The sequence below is a fragment of the Periplaneta americana genome, chromosome 8, assembly GCF_040183065.1.
Source record: "Periplaneta americana isolate PAMFEO1 chromosome 8, P.americana_PAMFEO1_priV1, whole genome shotgun sequence".
In the NCBI taxonomy this organism is placed as follows: Eukaryota; Metazoa; Arthropoda; class Insecta; order Blattodea; family Blattidae; genus Periplaneta; species Periplaneta americana.
The window spans coordinates 143,879,984-143,899,004 of record NC_091124.1 but is presented as its reverse complement, the minus strand read 5'-3'; the positions used below and the strand labels follow the sequence as shown (position 1 = coordinate 143,899,004).

The 19,021-nt window shown below is 37.1% G+C and overlaps 1 protein-coding gene across 1 annotated transcript; it reads right to left on the bottom strand.

Moving 5' to 3' along the window:
• Positions 1-3,685: 3,685 nt before the first annotated feature.
• On the bottom strand, positions 3,686-11,123 carry LOC138705129 (facilitated trehalose transporter Tret1-like). Its single transcript, XM_069833779.1, has 2 exons — positions 10,968-11,123; positions 3,686-5,208 (listed from the first exon to the last, which is right to left on the bottom strand). The coding sequence occupies exons 1-2, from the start codon at positions 11,056-11,058 to the stop codon at positions 3,821-3,823; spliced, it is 1,479 nt and encodes a 492-aa protein (XP_069689880.1). The 5' UTR covers positions 11,059-11,123; the 3' UTR covers positions 3,686-3,820.
• Between the last annotated feature and the right edge of the window lie 7,898 nt (positions 11,124-19,021).

Genomic DNA, 19,021 nt, shown 5'->3' with positions numbered 1-19,021 from the left:
CCTCTTGCACAAAAGGGGAGATCTATAACTGAAACTTGATTAATATAGTTCAGTATTATTTGTATTTATCCTGGTAATCATGAACAGTTTGACTCGTAGACATTTTGTTTTTGCAGCATGAACTTCCCATGATTGTACGGGAAGATTCGAAGAGAACGGCAGTTACGTAGACTTTCGGCTCCCCCCTACTACCATTAATTCACAACACAATGTCAATACGGCGGTTGCTGTCGTCTGCGATATAACGAACTTTTCTGTTGATTTTCGAGTTCGTCATTTTTTCCGGTTATTATATGCTTATTTAAGTTGTGTTAGCTCTCGCTAGTGGTTTTATATTTTATTTTATCCGTCTTAGTATTTATTTTATTATTGTAAATATTTTTGTTTTATCACTATTATTATTATTATTATTATTATTATTATTATTATTATTATTATTAATGAATTATTTTGTATTACAATCTTTGTATAATTTCTGTCACGATTATTCTATTATTATTATTATTATTATTATTATTATTATTATTATTATTATTATTATTATTATATTATTATTGTTACTGTTATTGCTATCATCAGCATTATTATCTGATCCCTGTAAAATTTATGTAGACTACTGGACTGTACCCGAGCACGAGCATATGCTCATTTCGGGTATCTATTCATATGTATTCAATTCAAATGTAAATTGTAAATAAATTTGAATTTGAATGTTAATTTTTTTTAACAAGTAAGTACAAATTGTAATGACTATTTCGTTTATATGACGTCATTCCATTTTCGATCAATGAAGTGTAATTAAATTTTAAATTCCAACCTATCACAGTCATACGTCGCGATAATTTTTGCAACTTGATTTATCAGAATCAATTTATCGCATGACGTTCCTTTGTTTAATCAGTGTCACCAACTGTTTCCCCGTAAATCGATGAGCATGAATCCATTAGACCCGTAACATATTACAGCGAGAAAATAATATGTAATGCGTATGTCGAGATTTGGAAAATGCTTTCCTTTAGCACGGAGTAACGCTCGAAATAAGGCATTGGTGGGCTAGCGATTTTCTATAAACGTAGCTACCCCACCACCTGTATATCCCGTTCCCACAGGTAAATAAAATTTATATTACGTGGATGAAATTTAACAATTAATAGAAAGTCAACCGTTCAGATTTATGTAACTTTATTTCTATCAGCGTTTATCAAGCCCAAAGATCTTGTATAGTATATACAAGGTCATACAAGGTTTTTTATCAAACTGCCTTCCGTATGGCGTACTAAAATTCGTGTTTTAATTGTCTATACAGAGATGGCTCCACTGTATAGCAACATATTTCTCTCTGTAATGTAAAGACAAGCATTGCTAGCTGTCTCCACTGATAGTTCATAGTTCACGGTGTAGTGTGTTACGGGCCCTAATGTAATGATGAAGTACTAAATAAAGTACGAAATCTTACTTCCAGATCTACATATTATTCATCTTCTAATTCCATGTCCATTGTATCTAAAGAAAATTACAGTCCTTTATTCAGATTTGATAACTGCGTTTTCAACAATACTGTACCTTATTTAATTAATGTATTTAGTCATGTTATTTGTAATCATATTATAAAATGTTTAAATTATATTATGATATCAGCAGATAATGAAATGTATTTCTGTTGTAATAAGAGAAAAGCGTAATACATATAATTAACTTGTTAAACTTGTATTTCGTTTTCTCAATTGGCATTACTGAATAACATCCAATTTCTTTATAGCAGCAATCGATATTCACCTATTTCAACTTCACAATCCCCGAATAGGTGAATATTCATGAATATACAATTTTTAACATTTTGTGAGCGAATTCTAGCAATATATTATTTACATGTTTATTTTATCCACGAAATAGTCCTAATAAATGTCACTCGAGGTCAGAGGTTACTATAGATAAACTACAGACTGATGCTTATTTTATGAATTTAATCTTTCATCTTCTCTAGACTATACAGTAAAACTTTGCTAAAACGTACCTTCTATAAAAAGGAAACCTGCACAAACGAAAAATAAATTTGGTAACGGAATGTTTTCCTATGTAAAATAATACTTTAAAATGGAAAACTGCCTAACGCGAAAACGGAATCATTTTTGGGCACCATTCAGGTAAAAAACCTGAATAAAACGGATAATTTTAAGCGTAACTGTTGCTAAATTCTATCAAACCATTTTTAATTTTGCGATAATACTGTACGAAGCATGACATAATTTTTTGTGTGACTGTACATGCAATGATCGGGAAAACTTTCGTTATTCTTTGTCAGGCGTTGGGAGTGAAGCTTCTCTAACCATGTCACTATCTTTTGCTTATTGACAAGGACCAGGGCAGGTTGGTGACCTCCTGTACCGTTACTTCTTCCAACCCTCTTGCATTTCCTTTAATTTATTCTCAGTTTGTGCTAACAAGGCAATATAGTGATAAAGTACAGTGCGAGTAGAATAAAACTGTGAATAATTGTAGTGTAGTATCAATTTAGGTTCACATTTCCGTTTATTTATTCTGAGTTTTGTGTTAATATGCCAATACAATGTTAAATAACAGTTGTAATAAAGTAAAACTGTGCGATTTAATAAAAAAAAAACCTAGATGACCAGTTATACCATGGAAGAGTGACTTCATAATTTTAATGGAGCAATGAAACGTCAAGGTAGTAAGGTCATACTGTTTTTAGACAATGCTACCTGTCACCCAATGATTGCTTTGTCTAACGTGAAGTTAATCTATTTTCCATCAAACATAACTTCAGTTACACAACCGATGAATCAGGGCGCAATTTACACTCTGAATTGATGCAGGATGAGAAGAAAATTCTACAACATTCACTTCAAAAAAAATTCGCTGCAATGCACTTTAAAATAAATGTGGGGGCCAAGAACCTAGGGTGCAGAGAGAGGGAGAGAGAGAGGCTGCAATTATGTAAGTTAAGAATTATGAAAATAAAATTCACTTTGCACTTTATTTCAAATTATTTCTTCATTGTTCTTCCTACAGTGAGCATATCGCAGTACTCTATTCTTAGTTTTACCAAAACTCAACCCTTTGTAAACCGAAAACCTGTGAAAATGGAAAACAAATTCTGGAGCGATCGCGTTTCGTTTTAGGGAGATTTTACTGTATTTAGAGATTTCCGTCGATAGTTCTAGGATTGAGATATGAGGAAGCAGAATATGCACTTCTAAATAGTCACGTAGAAATTGAGAGGGATGAAATTTATTTGTGTAGTTGTGAATAACTTAGGTCAGCATTTCCTTTAAATAATATTTTATATTAAAGTAATAAAATAGTATTAATATGAACAATCACAAGGAACTCTGTATAAGTATTCATATTTCAATACACAGAACCATAAATCACACACTTACTTCCACATTTATATGTAATAATACTCGTGTGTATATTATATATTATTTGTCGATATGTAGAATACTTTAAGTTCAGTATTTATATCAATAAATTACTAACACACATGCCCATATAAATAAATATGTTTCTTATACACACGCACACATATGAAGGGTACACGGGAAAAACGATCAAGGTCCATAAAAAATCTAAATTGAGTTAATAATGCTATCTTATAGTGGAAACGAAGTATTATCATGTGGTCTAGCTAGTAATAAGAAATAATCGTTCTTGACATTCCACTACGTCAATTTCTATTAAATACACACATAACAAAGTATTAAGTGCTTAAAGTTTAAAATTCGTTTTTCTCGAAACTTTCTAAAATGAACCTTGATCGTTATTCCCGTGTACCCTTCATATATGATCACCATAATCATTAATATCTTTCAGGAGCTGATGAGTTTGCTATAGTTTTCACACCCGATTCACTATCACTTTTGATATCATCACCATTAAGCTCCCGAAGAATAGATTCCAAACTTCTGTTTTTTGTTTCTGGTATTTTGAATATAGTAAACACTGCACAAACAACACAAATACTAGCAAACAACCAGTAACATCCAGGAAGTCCCAGTAAATGAACGAGATTTGGATAAAATTTTGTACTGAGGAAAGCCGTTAACCATACTACCATGGTTATCGCAGTTGTAGCAAGACCTCTTGCTTCTGGAGTGAACAGTTCTGCCATTATAATATATGTTACAGATCCTACACCAACGGAGAGAGTGAGCACATATAAACCCATACACATCAACGGCAGAAAACCCACACTTGTCATGTCATAACCTTCTTGTTGCATGTAAAAATAAATTCCCAAGCCTCCTAGACAACTTGTCATTGAAATTTGAGAGAACAGTATTAGAATTCTTCTACCAGCAAGGTCCATAAATATTGAAGACGTGAGTGAACCAAGGAGTTGTACACATGCAACGATAGTAGTGGCAGTATTTGGCGAAATAGAACTTCCAGCTAGTTCAAAAATACTGACAGCATAGTTCAGAACTGCTGATATGCCAGATAGTTGTTGACAAAGACCGAGAACAATACAAATGGTCAAAGCACGTCTGGTTCCTTTAGATGAGAAAAGAGTTTTTAAAGAAACATTTCTACTGGAACTTTCCTTCACAACGGCAGTCAACTTCATCATTTCTAATCCAGCAGCCTTCACATCTCCTCCACGTACCCAGATCAAAGCATCCATAGCTTCTAGTGTTCTTCCTCTTCTCATTAAGAACAATGGCGATTCGGGCAGCCAGTAAAAAGCAAGAGCAAATATTATCGGCATTGTGAGACATAGTATAGCCATGTCTCTGATGGAAATTACAGCACCAACAATACACATGAAGACAAAGGCGATATTACCACACGTTGAACGAACCGTGCCCAGAGTACCTCTGATGCTGTCTTCAGCAATCTCTCCGACGTACATCGGGCAGAAAGTGAGAACCCCACCAGACGCCATACCCATAAGAAATCTTGAAGCATAGAAGAGGTACAGAGATTCAGAGAACACGATGGGAAGCCAGCTGATAATAAGGGGTATGACTGTAGAATAGCCCGCAATTTTACGTCCATAAGTCTGCGATACATAGCTGAAAATCGGAGACGATATCAGTGCTCCAAGGTACACCAATGATCCTAGCCAAGCTCCTTCATCTTCTGTAATTATATTGCAGTCTAATAGTAGATCTCCTGCTGCAAGGTGTGGAAGAGATGGAGTGGGCCACGACATCGCCATTCCGTAAGCTATTGATGCCAGGTTTACTGAAACAGAAAGATTGTACCATTAATTTGCATTGGACCCACAATGGAGAGGGATTAATATTTTCTTCATATTCTTCAGTTCTGAGTTTTATTTTAAGCGTCGACTGTCCTATTTTTCGACGTGAAATGTTTACGTTCGAGGTACAAGAGAGAGAAATTGTAACGTATTCACATGAAAGGTTTACTTTGACGTCACTTGTGGTGCCACAGAAAGAGAAGTGTACGGTGAACCTCGTCCCTCGTGCTTTTCCACTCGGTACGTTTTCTACTTAATGTGCCTTGAATTTTTTCACACAATAGTCATGGACATACTTAATACCTCATGGATTATGTATAAACATTAATATCAAATAATGTACACTACAGCGTATAACAAAGTACATATTGTATTTAGTACTTTTTTTAGAATAGATGTTTCATGCATTCATTAGGATTTATTCAAATGTCGTATCAATTTTTGTTTAGACATCTTGGTGAAGATTTTAGTAATATTAGACCTACCTATTTTCAGGAAAAATATTCATTGTCTTACTATCACCACTACTGACAGCTGTATCACTATTAAATAGCATATCATTGTACCGTTTAATAAATATGACACAGGGGCCACCAGTGTGGTCTTTGGTTTAGCGAGCGAAGCTCTTGCTCACATACCGCGCCACAGCTTCTTCCGATTGTATCTCATTGAGTAAATTGAGATTTTACCAAACTGAAAGGCAGATGTCAAGTATTCCCATGGCAAATCCTCGGACTCATCTCATGAATGTTGAAATCTATCATCATATTTCGTCCACGTCATAACTAACATATATCACAATGTACCTCTAAAAGTGCCTCAATGAGTGTAAGTTTCCACCACCCCACCTATCAATTCCCCTGTTACTGAATATGCAGTATAATTATTCCCTATTTCAAACATTGCTTTTAGTACTACTTATGTCCAACTATTAATTTCGCCCTTGAGTCGTGTATAAAGTCCATTCAGAACTTTGAGCTTCGTGACGTCACACAGTCTTATAGAGCTTCTTCCTGGCTGGCTGGTTTCTCGAGGGTAGGACTCGAGACGTGGCCTACATTGCTCCATTATGCGCCCTATATATGAATATTGTTAAAGTCTGGGTGGCATTCGTGAATCTGAAGCTGACAGGCGGGCTGTTCTACCTTAACCCTGACAAAGCCAGGCATCCCAATACGAATACCTGATAAAACTCAGGGTTCGAAGCCCCATCCCCTTACTATATCACCATCGAAGGCACGTACTATCCCAAAAATTTCACTTCAGCCTATATTTAACTATTGCAGAAATAAATAAATTGAGAGGGAGATTGAAGAATGTTGATAGAATGGAAGAATGAAATGAAAGTAGCCCTAGAAAATCTATCTGCAACGTCTGCCTATTTCTACCACACATTTCATCACGAACAGATCGTAGATCGAATCTGGATAGAAGACCAGTCACAGAAGCAACGAACTTGTCTCTATAAGTCATACTAGTACTATGACAATTGAAGGGTTCGGAGCCATAGTGGGCTAAGCGCTATTTATTAAAAACGGAGAAAGCAAGGGTTAAAGTTAAGTGAATACCATAATTTAATGAAGATTGATTTGTCATTTAGTTTTAATGCGTATACTTTATATTACTTGCTATATGTTTCCATTGAATTATGGTAATAACTTAATTTTAACCCTTGTTTTCTACGGTTTTAGTAAATGGCGCTTGGCCCACTATTGTTCTGAATCCTTCAATTCCAGTTCACAGTTCACTAACTATACTGTTATTTCGGAATTGTTCTTTGGAACTCGATATTCAGGTGAACCGGAACAGGTACAGCATTATTTGTAAAATGACCTTCCCCATATCTGATTTGGAGCAAATCGCAACGTTACGTACTCCCTTAACCCACAGGAAAGAGACATCTCCGATAGGCTGAAATTGGTTATGAACTCGCTTCGAAAACACTATGAAGAGACGATAGAAATAACATACCATATTTTCCATCGCTGTTGAGTAGAGATTAGCATGCCTGATCGTGAAACGAACGGGCCCGGGCTCAAATCCTGGTTGGGACAAGTTACCTGGTTGAGGTTTCTCTGGGGTTATCCCTCTACCCGATAAAATTAAAAACACACCATATTAAACATTGCATGGTTTTCCACGGTGTATGGTACTACGACACAACAGTATTATTATTATCATTATTATTATTATTACTATTATTATTATTATTATTATTATTACTACTAATATTATTATTACTATTACTATTATTATAAAAACAATTATTATTATTATTATTTTTATTATTATTATTATTATTATTATTATTATTATTATTATTATTATTAAAGCACGCAGGGAACACCGAAATGCTCTGCGGAAACCCGTCACATCTCATTCCACTTCACTCGCCGGACCTTGTAACCGAAGTTGTAGATTAATCATCTGCTAACAATACGCTTTGAATCGGCCATTGGCGTAGGTCAGATCTCCTCAACCGAGGATGTGTGTTGGACCCGCTTCAGCAGCTTACATGCTTAGATTTTTCCGAGGTAGTCTAAGAGTTGAGATTGAAATTAGATTTATTTTAAATGTTACTTTAAGTGATCGTGCTTCATTTAATTTAAGATGTTCCTTTTTAATTATATTATACTATTATTATTATTATTATTATTATTATTATTACTGTTATTATTATTATTATTATTAGTAGTAGTAGTAGTAGTAGTAGTAGTAGTAGTAGTAGTAATTTATTATTAATTGTGTTGATTATTAATTGTGATTATTGAGTGTAATTAGTTACCTCTGCCACCGGGTATTTAGCCAAATTCCATCTATCGCACGAACACTAGACACCTTCGTAATTGGTACAGTGAAGTTAAAACCGTTTAAATATATATAATCTATTACTTCTCCTTCAGGCGAGGGGCACGGGCCCTCGCACGTAGGTCGTTTGCGTGGGCCCATTGTACTACCCGGTAGGGAATGATATGCATGCACTAATTCCCCCTCGCTACAGATTCCCCTGCAAGCCATCCCCGAACTGCTCTACAGCCTACAGAATTCCTTTAAACTTTCCACGTAGGCATCACTGCTGACTTCCAACCCTCGATCCCACGAGCCACCATGAGCCCCAGGAGAGAGCCCTAAGGTACATAGCACTACCACCAGTAACTAATGACCACATACCACGGAGTCGAGCAGCCGACTCTACGTGGGAGCAAGCTCAAAATATGGGAAATAAACGGAGATGATGAAGTAGATGAAGTGTAATTTTGATGGCAAAATGAGTACGAGGTCAACTCAGTAATTCTGCTTCAATGAATTGGTTGAGAGGAAAACCTGAAAAAATCTAAATCAGATAAATTATTCCAACCAGAATTTGAAACTGGTCCCGCTCGTTTCCAACGTCTCGAACTACATACAGGTTCCATCATCATGGCAAATGGTAAGATCAGAGAGGTCGCCTACTCTGTTGGGCTCGTTACGCCAGACTAAAGGCTGGTTCACAATAAATTGAAGACGAAAACGACAACGAGAACGGAAATATTGTTAAAATAAATGTATTTAAATGTGAGCATTTACAATTAACTATTGTAAATGCACACATTTAAATACATTTATTTTAACATTATTTCCGTTCTCGCTCTCGTTGTCGTTTCCGTTCCCGATTTATTGTGAACCAGCCCTAATCCAGGCGACTAAGCAAATTTTCTAATTGGCTATTGTTTATATGGAATCTGAATGTTGAAGTCAAATGAGATATTCGGGAAAAAAACATGAACATACATATTTTCAGCAGAATTGTATTATATACAGTATAACACTGGTCAACAATGATTTTGTTAAATGTACAAATTCTGGTGTGTCTTATGTAATGTCATCTGTTGATTACAAAAATGAAGTCAGAATTTTTCTACCATCCACCATTTTTTTTTTTTTTTTTTTTTTGTAATTTTAGAAAAATTGATTTGTTTTTATTTCCATATACAGTCCTTAACATGCTAATGGAGAGAAGATATTTCAAATATTTCATTTTATTGCTTTAACTATTGACCTATAACTTTAGATCATTGTTGCCTGTGAAGTTAGAATTCATAAAAATAAATTTTATTCCTCATAAGACTGTGAGAGTTAGTGTTAATAAAATTCTCAGTTGAGTTGGAACTTACAATCATGAAACAAGTTTCACAACCCATGTTTTCTTTGTTCTAATTTTAAGCATGGTAAATGTATCTTATAAATTGAAACATATCTCGAAATACTGTATAAATCACAAACAATTTTTGTTACGTTTGTGGTTAATTAACTTTGAAAGCACACAGGTGAATTTTACTACATTAGTTCAAAGAACTTACGAGTGTTCTTTTGATTGCAAAATAGATGAGGTCAGGAACTGGGTCCCTGCATGAAATCTGTTGTGCTCCATGTAATTCTATTATCCTACTTGGTTGGCTAAAAGAATCCCATCATATACCTTTTTCAGTTCCAGTGATATGGCGGGAACTTAAGGATCATTCAACAGACTGTTACTTTCTATGAACACAGATCAGAAGACTACAGAGAACTTGTCAGTGAGCTGATTCAGAACTATAGCGTGGTGGGGTGTCATGTATCTCAAAATAACTTCTTGGATTCTCATCTATTTTTTTATCCTCAAAACCTTCGGGTAGTAAGCGACGAACATGGGGAGAGTTTTCATCAGGATGTTTCTGAAATGGAAAGGCGCTACCAGGAAAAATGGAGCCCAAATATTCTGTCAGACTACTGCTGAACACTCAAAAGAGATGTTTCTCAAGAGAAGTTTAGCCTAAAATCTATTTGACACACATTTTAGGTAAAATGTTACAAAGTATCAATACTAGAAAAGTCTAAAGTACATTTCATATAATTAGTAAAAAATCCTGGGTGATAGAAACATTTTGAAAACAGATCTGAAATCAGCACGAAAATGCTATAAGAATCACCCACCCTTCATCTTTTGACAAAAAAATATGTTTAATTTTGTTGACCAGTGTAATTGATTCTGTGGTTAATAAAATTAATATTATTAATGTCATAGCACGCAGGAGAGAAATCTGAGCAGTTTATGTTACGGTTATATTGAATATACTCTCGAATTAATGTTCATATTTTTTCCGAGTATCTCATTTTTGTCTTCAAAAATCAGTTTCCTGCAATATAAACACTACCAAATATAACCTTTGCTCAGTCATCTGGATTAGCCTGGCGTAACGAGCTAGTAGAGTAGGCGACCTCTCTGTTTTACCTTGATCATGGAACCTGTATGTACTTCCGAAACGTTGGAAATATGAAGTTCCAGAACACGGTGGATTACCCAAAAGACCAATTCTGATCAATCGCCGTGAAAGCCTGAAAACCCATATGCTAACCGTTACTTCACAACGGGGACAAAAAGAATTGATAGTCATGAAATTAATCTACAAAAATTTCTAAATAAATAAGATTCTGTACTAGTCAGAAACATAGATTTTGTAGTATATCAGAGTGTGATTTCGCACAATATACTAAATAAGTTGTAATAGTTGATTAAATTTCATTTCAATTGTGCTACTCATAAACTGCTTAAAAAGCGAAAGCTTTAAAAAAATGTACTTTAACAATTAAAGGAAACAGAAAACATGACCTCACATAATATAAAAAATTAGACAAGAACCCCAACAAATACAGATTAGTTGACTAAAACCTAGGTCTTATATTGCATAAATTGGATGTAAAATAATTTTATCAGTTTCCTTACCTACACATGCAGCAACAACCTGCATCATCTTGCTCTTCCAAGTTGTTGTAGGTGTCTCGCCTACAGCAGTCGACATAGCAGTTTCTCTCATCTTGAACAGAGATGTGCATTTCAGATCCAAATATCAGAACCTAACTCGACATAAGGCATCGTCAAGTAGTTATAAAGCACAATTGATTTCAACTTTGTACCCCTAATAATTCAGCTTCGCGACCTTGTTCGCTTGTTGCTAAGGCGTGCCTTCGAGGTGATCGTCAACATGTTCGAACAGTTTGCCACGTCACTTCCCTTCATAACATTCCACATTACGAGGGAATCTATTTCAGCTGTGATTGCCTTGCAACTGTTATCTGAGTGGCATCATTTAAGAATTTTACAGTCCTAACATTACTTTCTTCGATAAATAAAAAGATAGCAATGAATCATTTATATGTTCCTACAGTTACGTGATTTGATGTTTTCTTTGTAAATTTGTATCCAAGAAATATCTGGGTACTTCTCATTATAACACACATCATTTATGAAATAACACCTTCCAAAAACTACGATAAGGTTACCAGATTTCTTTCACAATTTCCGGGACAGATATCGACATATGAAAAACTACGTTATAGAATTAAAATACTTATTCTATTTACACAGAATACTTTGGTGAAGTTTATAGAGTATTCGGACCTTAAATTGCAGTAGAGTAGAGAATGAAATCTATTCGTCTCTTTCCTTCTCATGAATTTCACCACAAACATTATTATTTCCTAATCAAACGAGGTTGCCACATTTCCGTAAAATATATAGTAATCGATAAAACACGTGAATATATAGTTACATACAGAATTTGAAGCTGCATCTGTTGGCGTTAATGAAAAATGTCTTGCATAGTAATTAAGGGTAAAAAAGTCAATATAATGAAAATTTACCCCACATGCGAAATCTTCGGTGCACGAAACATAACACGTCATAAATCCTACATTAAATCCGTTAGTAACTTTTTCTTTTTACTCTTGGTAAAGGAACATTCACTCTCCACGTACGTAAGTTTAAATCTACATTTGAATGATAAGAAAGTGCAGAATGTCTCTTTCTTTTCAGTCATAGTCAGAAATTTTTACACGAAAACACGAAAAATTCAGCCAGCGAAAAACTTTTTTAGTGTTGACTTGTTCAAGGGGCCAAAGCGGGAGAAATGTCCTTCGAAGATGGAAGTTATTTTTAAAACAAACCCCAAGTCTGTAGCTCATTTAGTTATAGGATCATTTAGGAAAGGGTGGATATCTGTTCTGTTTCGTTCTGACGTGCCGCGTCAGCTCAAGTTGCAGCTATCGTACAACATACACACATTCGGTAATCAGGGAGTTATACATTTTAATCTTGAGACGGTCACGTGCATTGACTTTTATAGTGTAATATATACAAATTAGGAGAGTAATTTTATATGTATGTGCGTGTGTGCGTCTGCTTGTGCTTAACAGATTCTTAAAATAAAACTTGTGTAAATTAAATAAGATATAGGCCTATAAGATATCAGAGTGTAAAATGGATTCTCAAATTAAAAAGGAACGTTCCATAGGTAAGCTTAGGGGAAAGGAACGCAGTACTGTTATGAACGTCCTGGACTATTTTTTAAAGACAATGAATGTGAGTAACTCGGTTAGAGAAACTGCTTAAGCGACAAGTGAACAATATATGCTATGAGGAAGAAACTAAAACAGGGTCTTTTGCGAACTCTCTCCAAGAAAAAGCAAAAAAAGGACAGAAGAAAATCACGAGACAAATTAATATGATGTTATTGTGCAGACTGAGGTACGTCGAGTGGTTGACTCTCTTTCATTTGCAAACATACCTCCGACATACATACAGACATACGTACATACATAATTCAGACTTATGTTTTGTCACGTTGTGACAATTTAAGTATGATTGCCAACAATTATTCTCAACCTCACCAGCATTTTAGACCTTTCCGATATTAACCCTTTTTATACAGGGACATCATTTTATTTTTACTTCAATTTTTATTGTACCTGAGTTTTTTAATGTACTTCACTCCCACCCCTTCTACTAATGAAGTTTCAACTGTTTTCCAGACAGAATCAAGGCCGCTTATAGTAAACAGCATTGAGTTACTGAGTATAGTACGTTCCAGAAATATGTTCGCGTTTTCCAGTGACGAAAGAACTTTTAATATTGAATTATATTTTCGCACAGGTACTGTCCGTTTGCCTACGTCGCATCCCGATTTCCCCCACCTGCTTCTGCACGGCCCTCTGTAAAAGCAGGGCTGTCTTAGCTCTTTTCTGAAAACATTAATTTCTGAGGAATTGGACGTTTACGTAATATTATACAACTGTTTAAAATAACTTAAATTAAAGGGCCTCGTTAAGTAATTAACTGTCACGTGATTTCCCTCCTTTCTACGATCCTGCGGCATAACCAGTTGGACTGACAGTAGATAACATGTCTGAGTAATTTTATCTGTGCTGGTCGGGCAGAAGTGAAGATTGAATTTACATTACATAAGGTACTCTTTTATAGAGTAGGTACAGAATTATTTCAACATGAGTTACTAGTACGAAGGACGAAACTGGTAATTGGAATTAGATGCAATAGTCTATAGTGCGATAATATGCACAAAAGAACTGAAGCCTGTAGGCTATCGAAATGAATGGCTACCATCTTCAAAAATGTGTTTAAATATCCATATTATGATTATTTTTCAATTGAACTTCATTATTCTCTATATTGTACGCTAATGTGCTGTAGACAGTATAATATACAGTGCATAATGAATACGTTCGCATGGATAGCTCAGTTCGTGAGTAAAAACACTTATTCTTAATACAGTACTGCATTTTGATTAAATAAAAATCCTAATGAAAATTATCGAACTCAAAATCGCGATATTTTCTAGTTTACGTAAATGGATGAAGTACTTTTCTTCCCTCCTATACCTAGTAAAGTGATTTGTTTGTGTTTTACGCCAGTATCATCGAACTCCAGTTGTGGAAGGGGGTAGCGAACGGGTTTTCCGGTTCTCTAAAGATATAGCCAAGTTAATATTAAAAATGTTAGTAAAAATAAAATGATGTCCCCGTACAATGATTGTATTGTCTTGATTTTATAATACGCAATAATCGTATACAAAATACGGAAACTGCTTGCTTAGGCGTGTGTCAAATTTGCTTCCGCTGTCTGTACTTGAAACGCGTACTACATTCTGTCCGGCGCCATATGTTCACCACAGACTAATACAAATATACCGATGTCATGGTCCTAATTATTATACACTGAAGGTAAAGATGATGTTTCAAATAGGCTAAATGATTGTTTACACATATATAACAGTTTCCAATACAGATAGAAATTCAGTCTGGTATAACAACTGTGACGATTCAAGGCTGCTTGACGTTCGAGAGTTGACCACTCCCGATGTCTTGAACGTTCGCTTGATTCACTCACAAGTAGTCAACGACGCGACCGACGTAGGCAATACTGTCGTGCGGGTTTTCGGCTTTGCGGGCGCTGTTAGTCTTGCTTTCTCGATCGTTGTTCAACTCTAGTAACTATAGGTTAACAACTGGGAAAACTCCGTTGTAGGAGGTTATTTAACCTTACTGCTGCGCTGGGGCGGAGTCGGAGTTGCCCTCCATTAATCTGAACCGTTGTCGCTACTGAATGACAAGTCATCTGATGCATCACTTCTATCAGTTAAATATTCTCCTAACGAAATTATTCTGTCAGTTTCACTGTCTATTACATTGGCACTAGAAAAATATTGTTCTTTGTTATTTTTAACGTGCTCAATACATTTTTCCTTCCACTTGTCTTTTCCATATTCTGCTAAAAGGCGGCGACACAGTCGTTCCTTTACGTTAAGTGGGACCCAATTTCTGTTACAAAAACCCAATTGAAAATATTGGAGACAACTGACTAAACATTTTAGTCTGTCCCTTTAAGTAAATGAAACCAATCAATACAATAAATAATTATTTTTAAAGCATGGTTTGGCTGTGAAGATAAATAATGTTTATGTACGGGCTTCTCTTCAAGAAAAAAAGTTTATCGCTGATCGCTTTTCTACTTCAAAAACATATTTTCCCACACTATAATAGTATAAAACAAACCTCAATTAATACGTCTTATGGCCAGTTATTCCAAGTAATGTTTAATTTGGCTTAACAATTGTTAAATTAACAACTGGTTTATTTTTAACGTTTTGTTAAGATGTTTTCCATTTTTTCAACACTGGTCATACCTATGCTTCTTCCCTTAAATCCTATTTACAAATAAATCAAGAACACAATTCAGAAATCCTGAATAAGTTGAGGAATACACCATGTACATCAACGAGTTGCACTTATTTTACGCACACGTCTAATATAAAACACTAAAACACCAACCATTAAAACATTCAAATTTGAAAATTGTACATTCAATAATTGTTTCTTTTAAAATTATTCGTGTTTTTTTATGTCATCATCGTTAATTAAAACTTTTCTTGTTTATTTCATCATCCCTAATTAAAACTTTTTTAACACTTGTTTATATTATTTAGGTTATGTTATAGCTTCTGCTATACGATATCATGGATAGTCACGTATCAGAGATTGTTTAATACTAAGATTTATTGAAAATCATCTGTAAAGTGACGTTTTTATTGGGATCCGGATAATTGAAGTGGAATGCAACTGTTTCAATAAAAATTAAATTGAATCAAAAAAGCCTTCTTGACTAGTATCCGTCTACAGAGTTCAATGAAGATTCCATAGTTGGCACACCTGATAACATCACATAATTATAACACACCACTACCATTTAGCATGCATCTAGCGTAATATTTGTAATGTTCAGGTGTACAATAATACATTAATTGAAGACAGTTGTATTTTCGTAAGTCAATTAATATTTTATTGTAGTGGAGTACTTCGTTACTTCTAATCTTTATATACCTTCTTCTAATCGTGTAATAGTCAATTAAATCCCACTCGAGTTTTGATTTTCTCTAGATAAATCAAAACCTTTAGTGAGATTACTGTTGAAAATATGTTCAAAATTATGTCTGAAATAATTATATTCTGAATAATTGCTGACTATACAGGACAGAAGTGAAATAATTCTGCAGATTTTCAGAGAGAATAGCTCATGCTATATTTTTTATTTTATTTTAGTTGATTATTTAACGACGCTGTATCAACTACTAGGTTATTTAGCGTCGATGAGATTGGTGATAGCGAGATGATATTTGGCGAGATGAGGCCCAGGATTCGCCATAGATTACCTTGCATTCACATTACGGTTGGGGAAAACCTCGGAAAAGATTCAACCAGCCCAAGCGGGGATCGAACCCGCGCCCGAACGCAACTTCAGACCGGCAAGCAAGCGTCTTAACCGACTGAGGCACACCGGTGGCTCTCATGCTATATGTAACACAAAAGTGTAATACCATATTTGGTGGAAAATTCATGGTTTTCTCAGAAAAATAATGTTTTTTTTTCTCCCCCCCCCCAAAAAAAATGTTAACACCCTCTTCTTCGGTAACTATTTCGAGTAGGATCGTGATTTTTATTAATATCGATAGAAAATCTAATAAAGAATCATTTATCCCTCTGGTGGATTTCAATAGCGTGGACGGTTTTTATGTAAATGAAATTTAAAAACCAGTCAAGCCACTCAACGATGCGAGCAGATTTGCAACGTCGGAACGAGAGAGACAGAGGCTCGCGTACAAAAACATCTGAGTTCGTTCACCTCTTACATCTTTATTACGAGCAGAAAGACGAGTATATTAGCGGCGATGTTGCCAGACTGCTGAAACTTCCAACTTAATTTTCTAATTAACTATGCATTTAATCACGAAACGTAATATACGTTTTCTATTCCTTTAAGTGTTCCCTACCGTCCCCTTCAATCTGCATGGTTATTTAACTTCCACCCTGTATATCCAAATTAAGGATGATTGTTAAATCAGAAATATAATAACTTTTAGATCTGTTAATATCATCATCAATTATTATTATTATTATTATTATTGTAAATTTATTTCTAAAACAACAATGTAATTTTATTGTTACGACAATAATAATTCCTTTCTGCAATTCACATTAAACGCTCTCGGCAACAATGGGATTTGCTCTCCACTTCGGACGGACTTCTCTGGAAGATTCGGGAGAGTCCGTTCCCCCTTCACTCCGTAAGTAGCAGCTGCGCGCGCAGCCTCCCTCGCCGCGTAGACCCTTTCCCCTCTCTTCTCTCCGCCGCGCGCCGTCCTTCAGTGATCCGTGGAGCCCGCGCGATCTGCTCTCTTGCGGGACGCTGGTCGTGAGTTCGAATCTCACGTCGCTGTCACATTGCTCCCTCCTTAGGGCTGCTCGTCCCGGGCAGTCCCTTGGTAGGCTGCTAATCGGTCCAGATGCACCACTATCATCTGTTGCTGGGGTTGTTGCTGGATACGGTACACCACGTCGTTGACCCGGGTCACCACGCGGTATGGTCCATCCCAGGCACGCTGCAGCTTTGGTGATTTCCCTTTGGTCCTGGTAGGTCGATACAGCCACACCAGGTCGCCCTCCTGGAACCCTGCTGAGTTGGCTAATCTGTCGTAGCGCACTTTCATCCTGTCGCTGGCCATCTTGAGTTGCTCTCTGGCCAGTTGGTGAACTCCATTCAACTTCTCGGTGAGTTCTGCCACATAGTCAGTTGCTGGCTGGTCGGCGCTGGGTGGCGTGCCAAACAGCAGATCACAGGGCAGGCGCAGCTCTCTCCCGAAGACCATGTTTGCCGGTGTCATCCCTGTTGTATCGTGGACCGAAGCTCTGTAGACCAAGAGGAACAGTGGGAATCTGGCATCCCACTCTCGTTGATGGTTGGACACCACCTTCCGCAGGTGCTCTTCCACGGTTTTGATGAAGCGTTCCACCATGCCGTCGGATTGTGGGTGGAGGGGAGTGGTCCGGTTTTATGCACCCCCAGACGCTCGAGCAATTCGCCCATCAGGTTGGATTCGAAGTTGCGCCCCTGATCGGTATGCAATTCCTGGGGCACCCCGAATCGGCAGATGAAGTTGTCAAGCAGCGCGTCGGTCACCGTGGAAAGCCACTTGGTTGGGAATCGCGTACACCTCTGGCCATTTTGTGAAGTGATCCATGGCGACTAGCAGGTAGCGGTTCCCGCAGTCCGTGACCGGGAACAGTCCAGCAACGTCGATGGCGATCCTCTCAAAAAGAGCTCCCACGTTGTACTGCTGCATGGCTCACCTGCTGCGTGTCCTTGGTCCGCGACTTGCTGCACAAGTGTCGCATCTTCGGCACCATTGTTCCGTGTCGGTTCTCTGATGTAGCCAGTAGAACCTCTGTCTTAACTTGTCCAGCGTCTTGTTGGCTCCCAGGTGTCCTCCAGTCACTCCAGCGTGAGTCTCCTCCAGCACTTCCGTCACCTTGCTCCTGGGCAGGACAAGTTGTTCTATGCGGGTCCTTCCATCGGCCGACTCCCAAATCTTTTTCAGGATACCGTCCTTGACAGTGAAGTATTCCCACTGGGCCCAGTAGCTCTTGTAAGTGGTGCTACGGTTGGCGATATCGGCCCATACTGGTCTCTGCCCGGACTCCACATCACGAAGTAGCTGTCCAATGTTTGGTCCTCCAGCTGCTCCCTCCTTATGGAGGCGTTATCCCATCCTGGGCTCGGCTGGCCGGCAATTGCTCGGACTGCGTGGGCGCCATCCCGCTCTTCTACTTTCAGGCAGTGTTTGCAGCCATCCGGGCACGGGCGTCGTGATAAGGCATCAGCGTTGGAATGTTTCTTCCCTTGGCGGTGTTCGGAAGTGAAGTTGTACTCTTGCAGACGTTGAACCCAACGGGCGGTCTGCCCTCCAGATTCTTGAAGCCTAATAGCCAGGTGAGTGCAGAATGGTCTGTCCTCAGATGGAATTCCAGGCCATACAAATATTTGTGGAAATGCTTCAGGGCTTCCACAATGGCAAGAAGTTCTCTACGTGTCACGCAGTAGTTTCTCTCAGCCTTGGATAATGTTCGGCTGAAGTAGGCAATCACCTTCTCTTG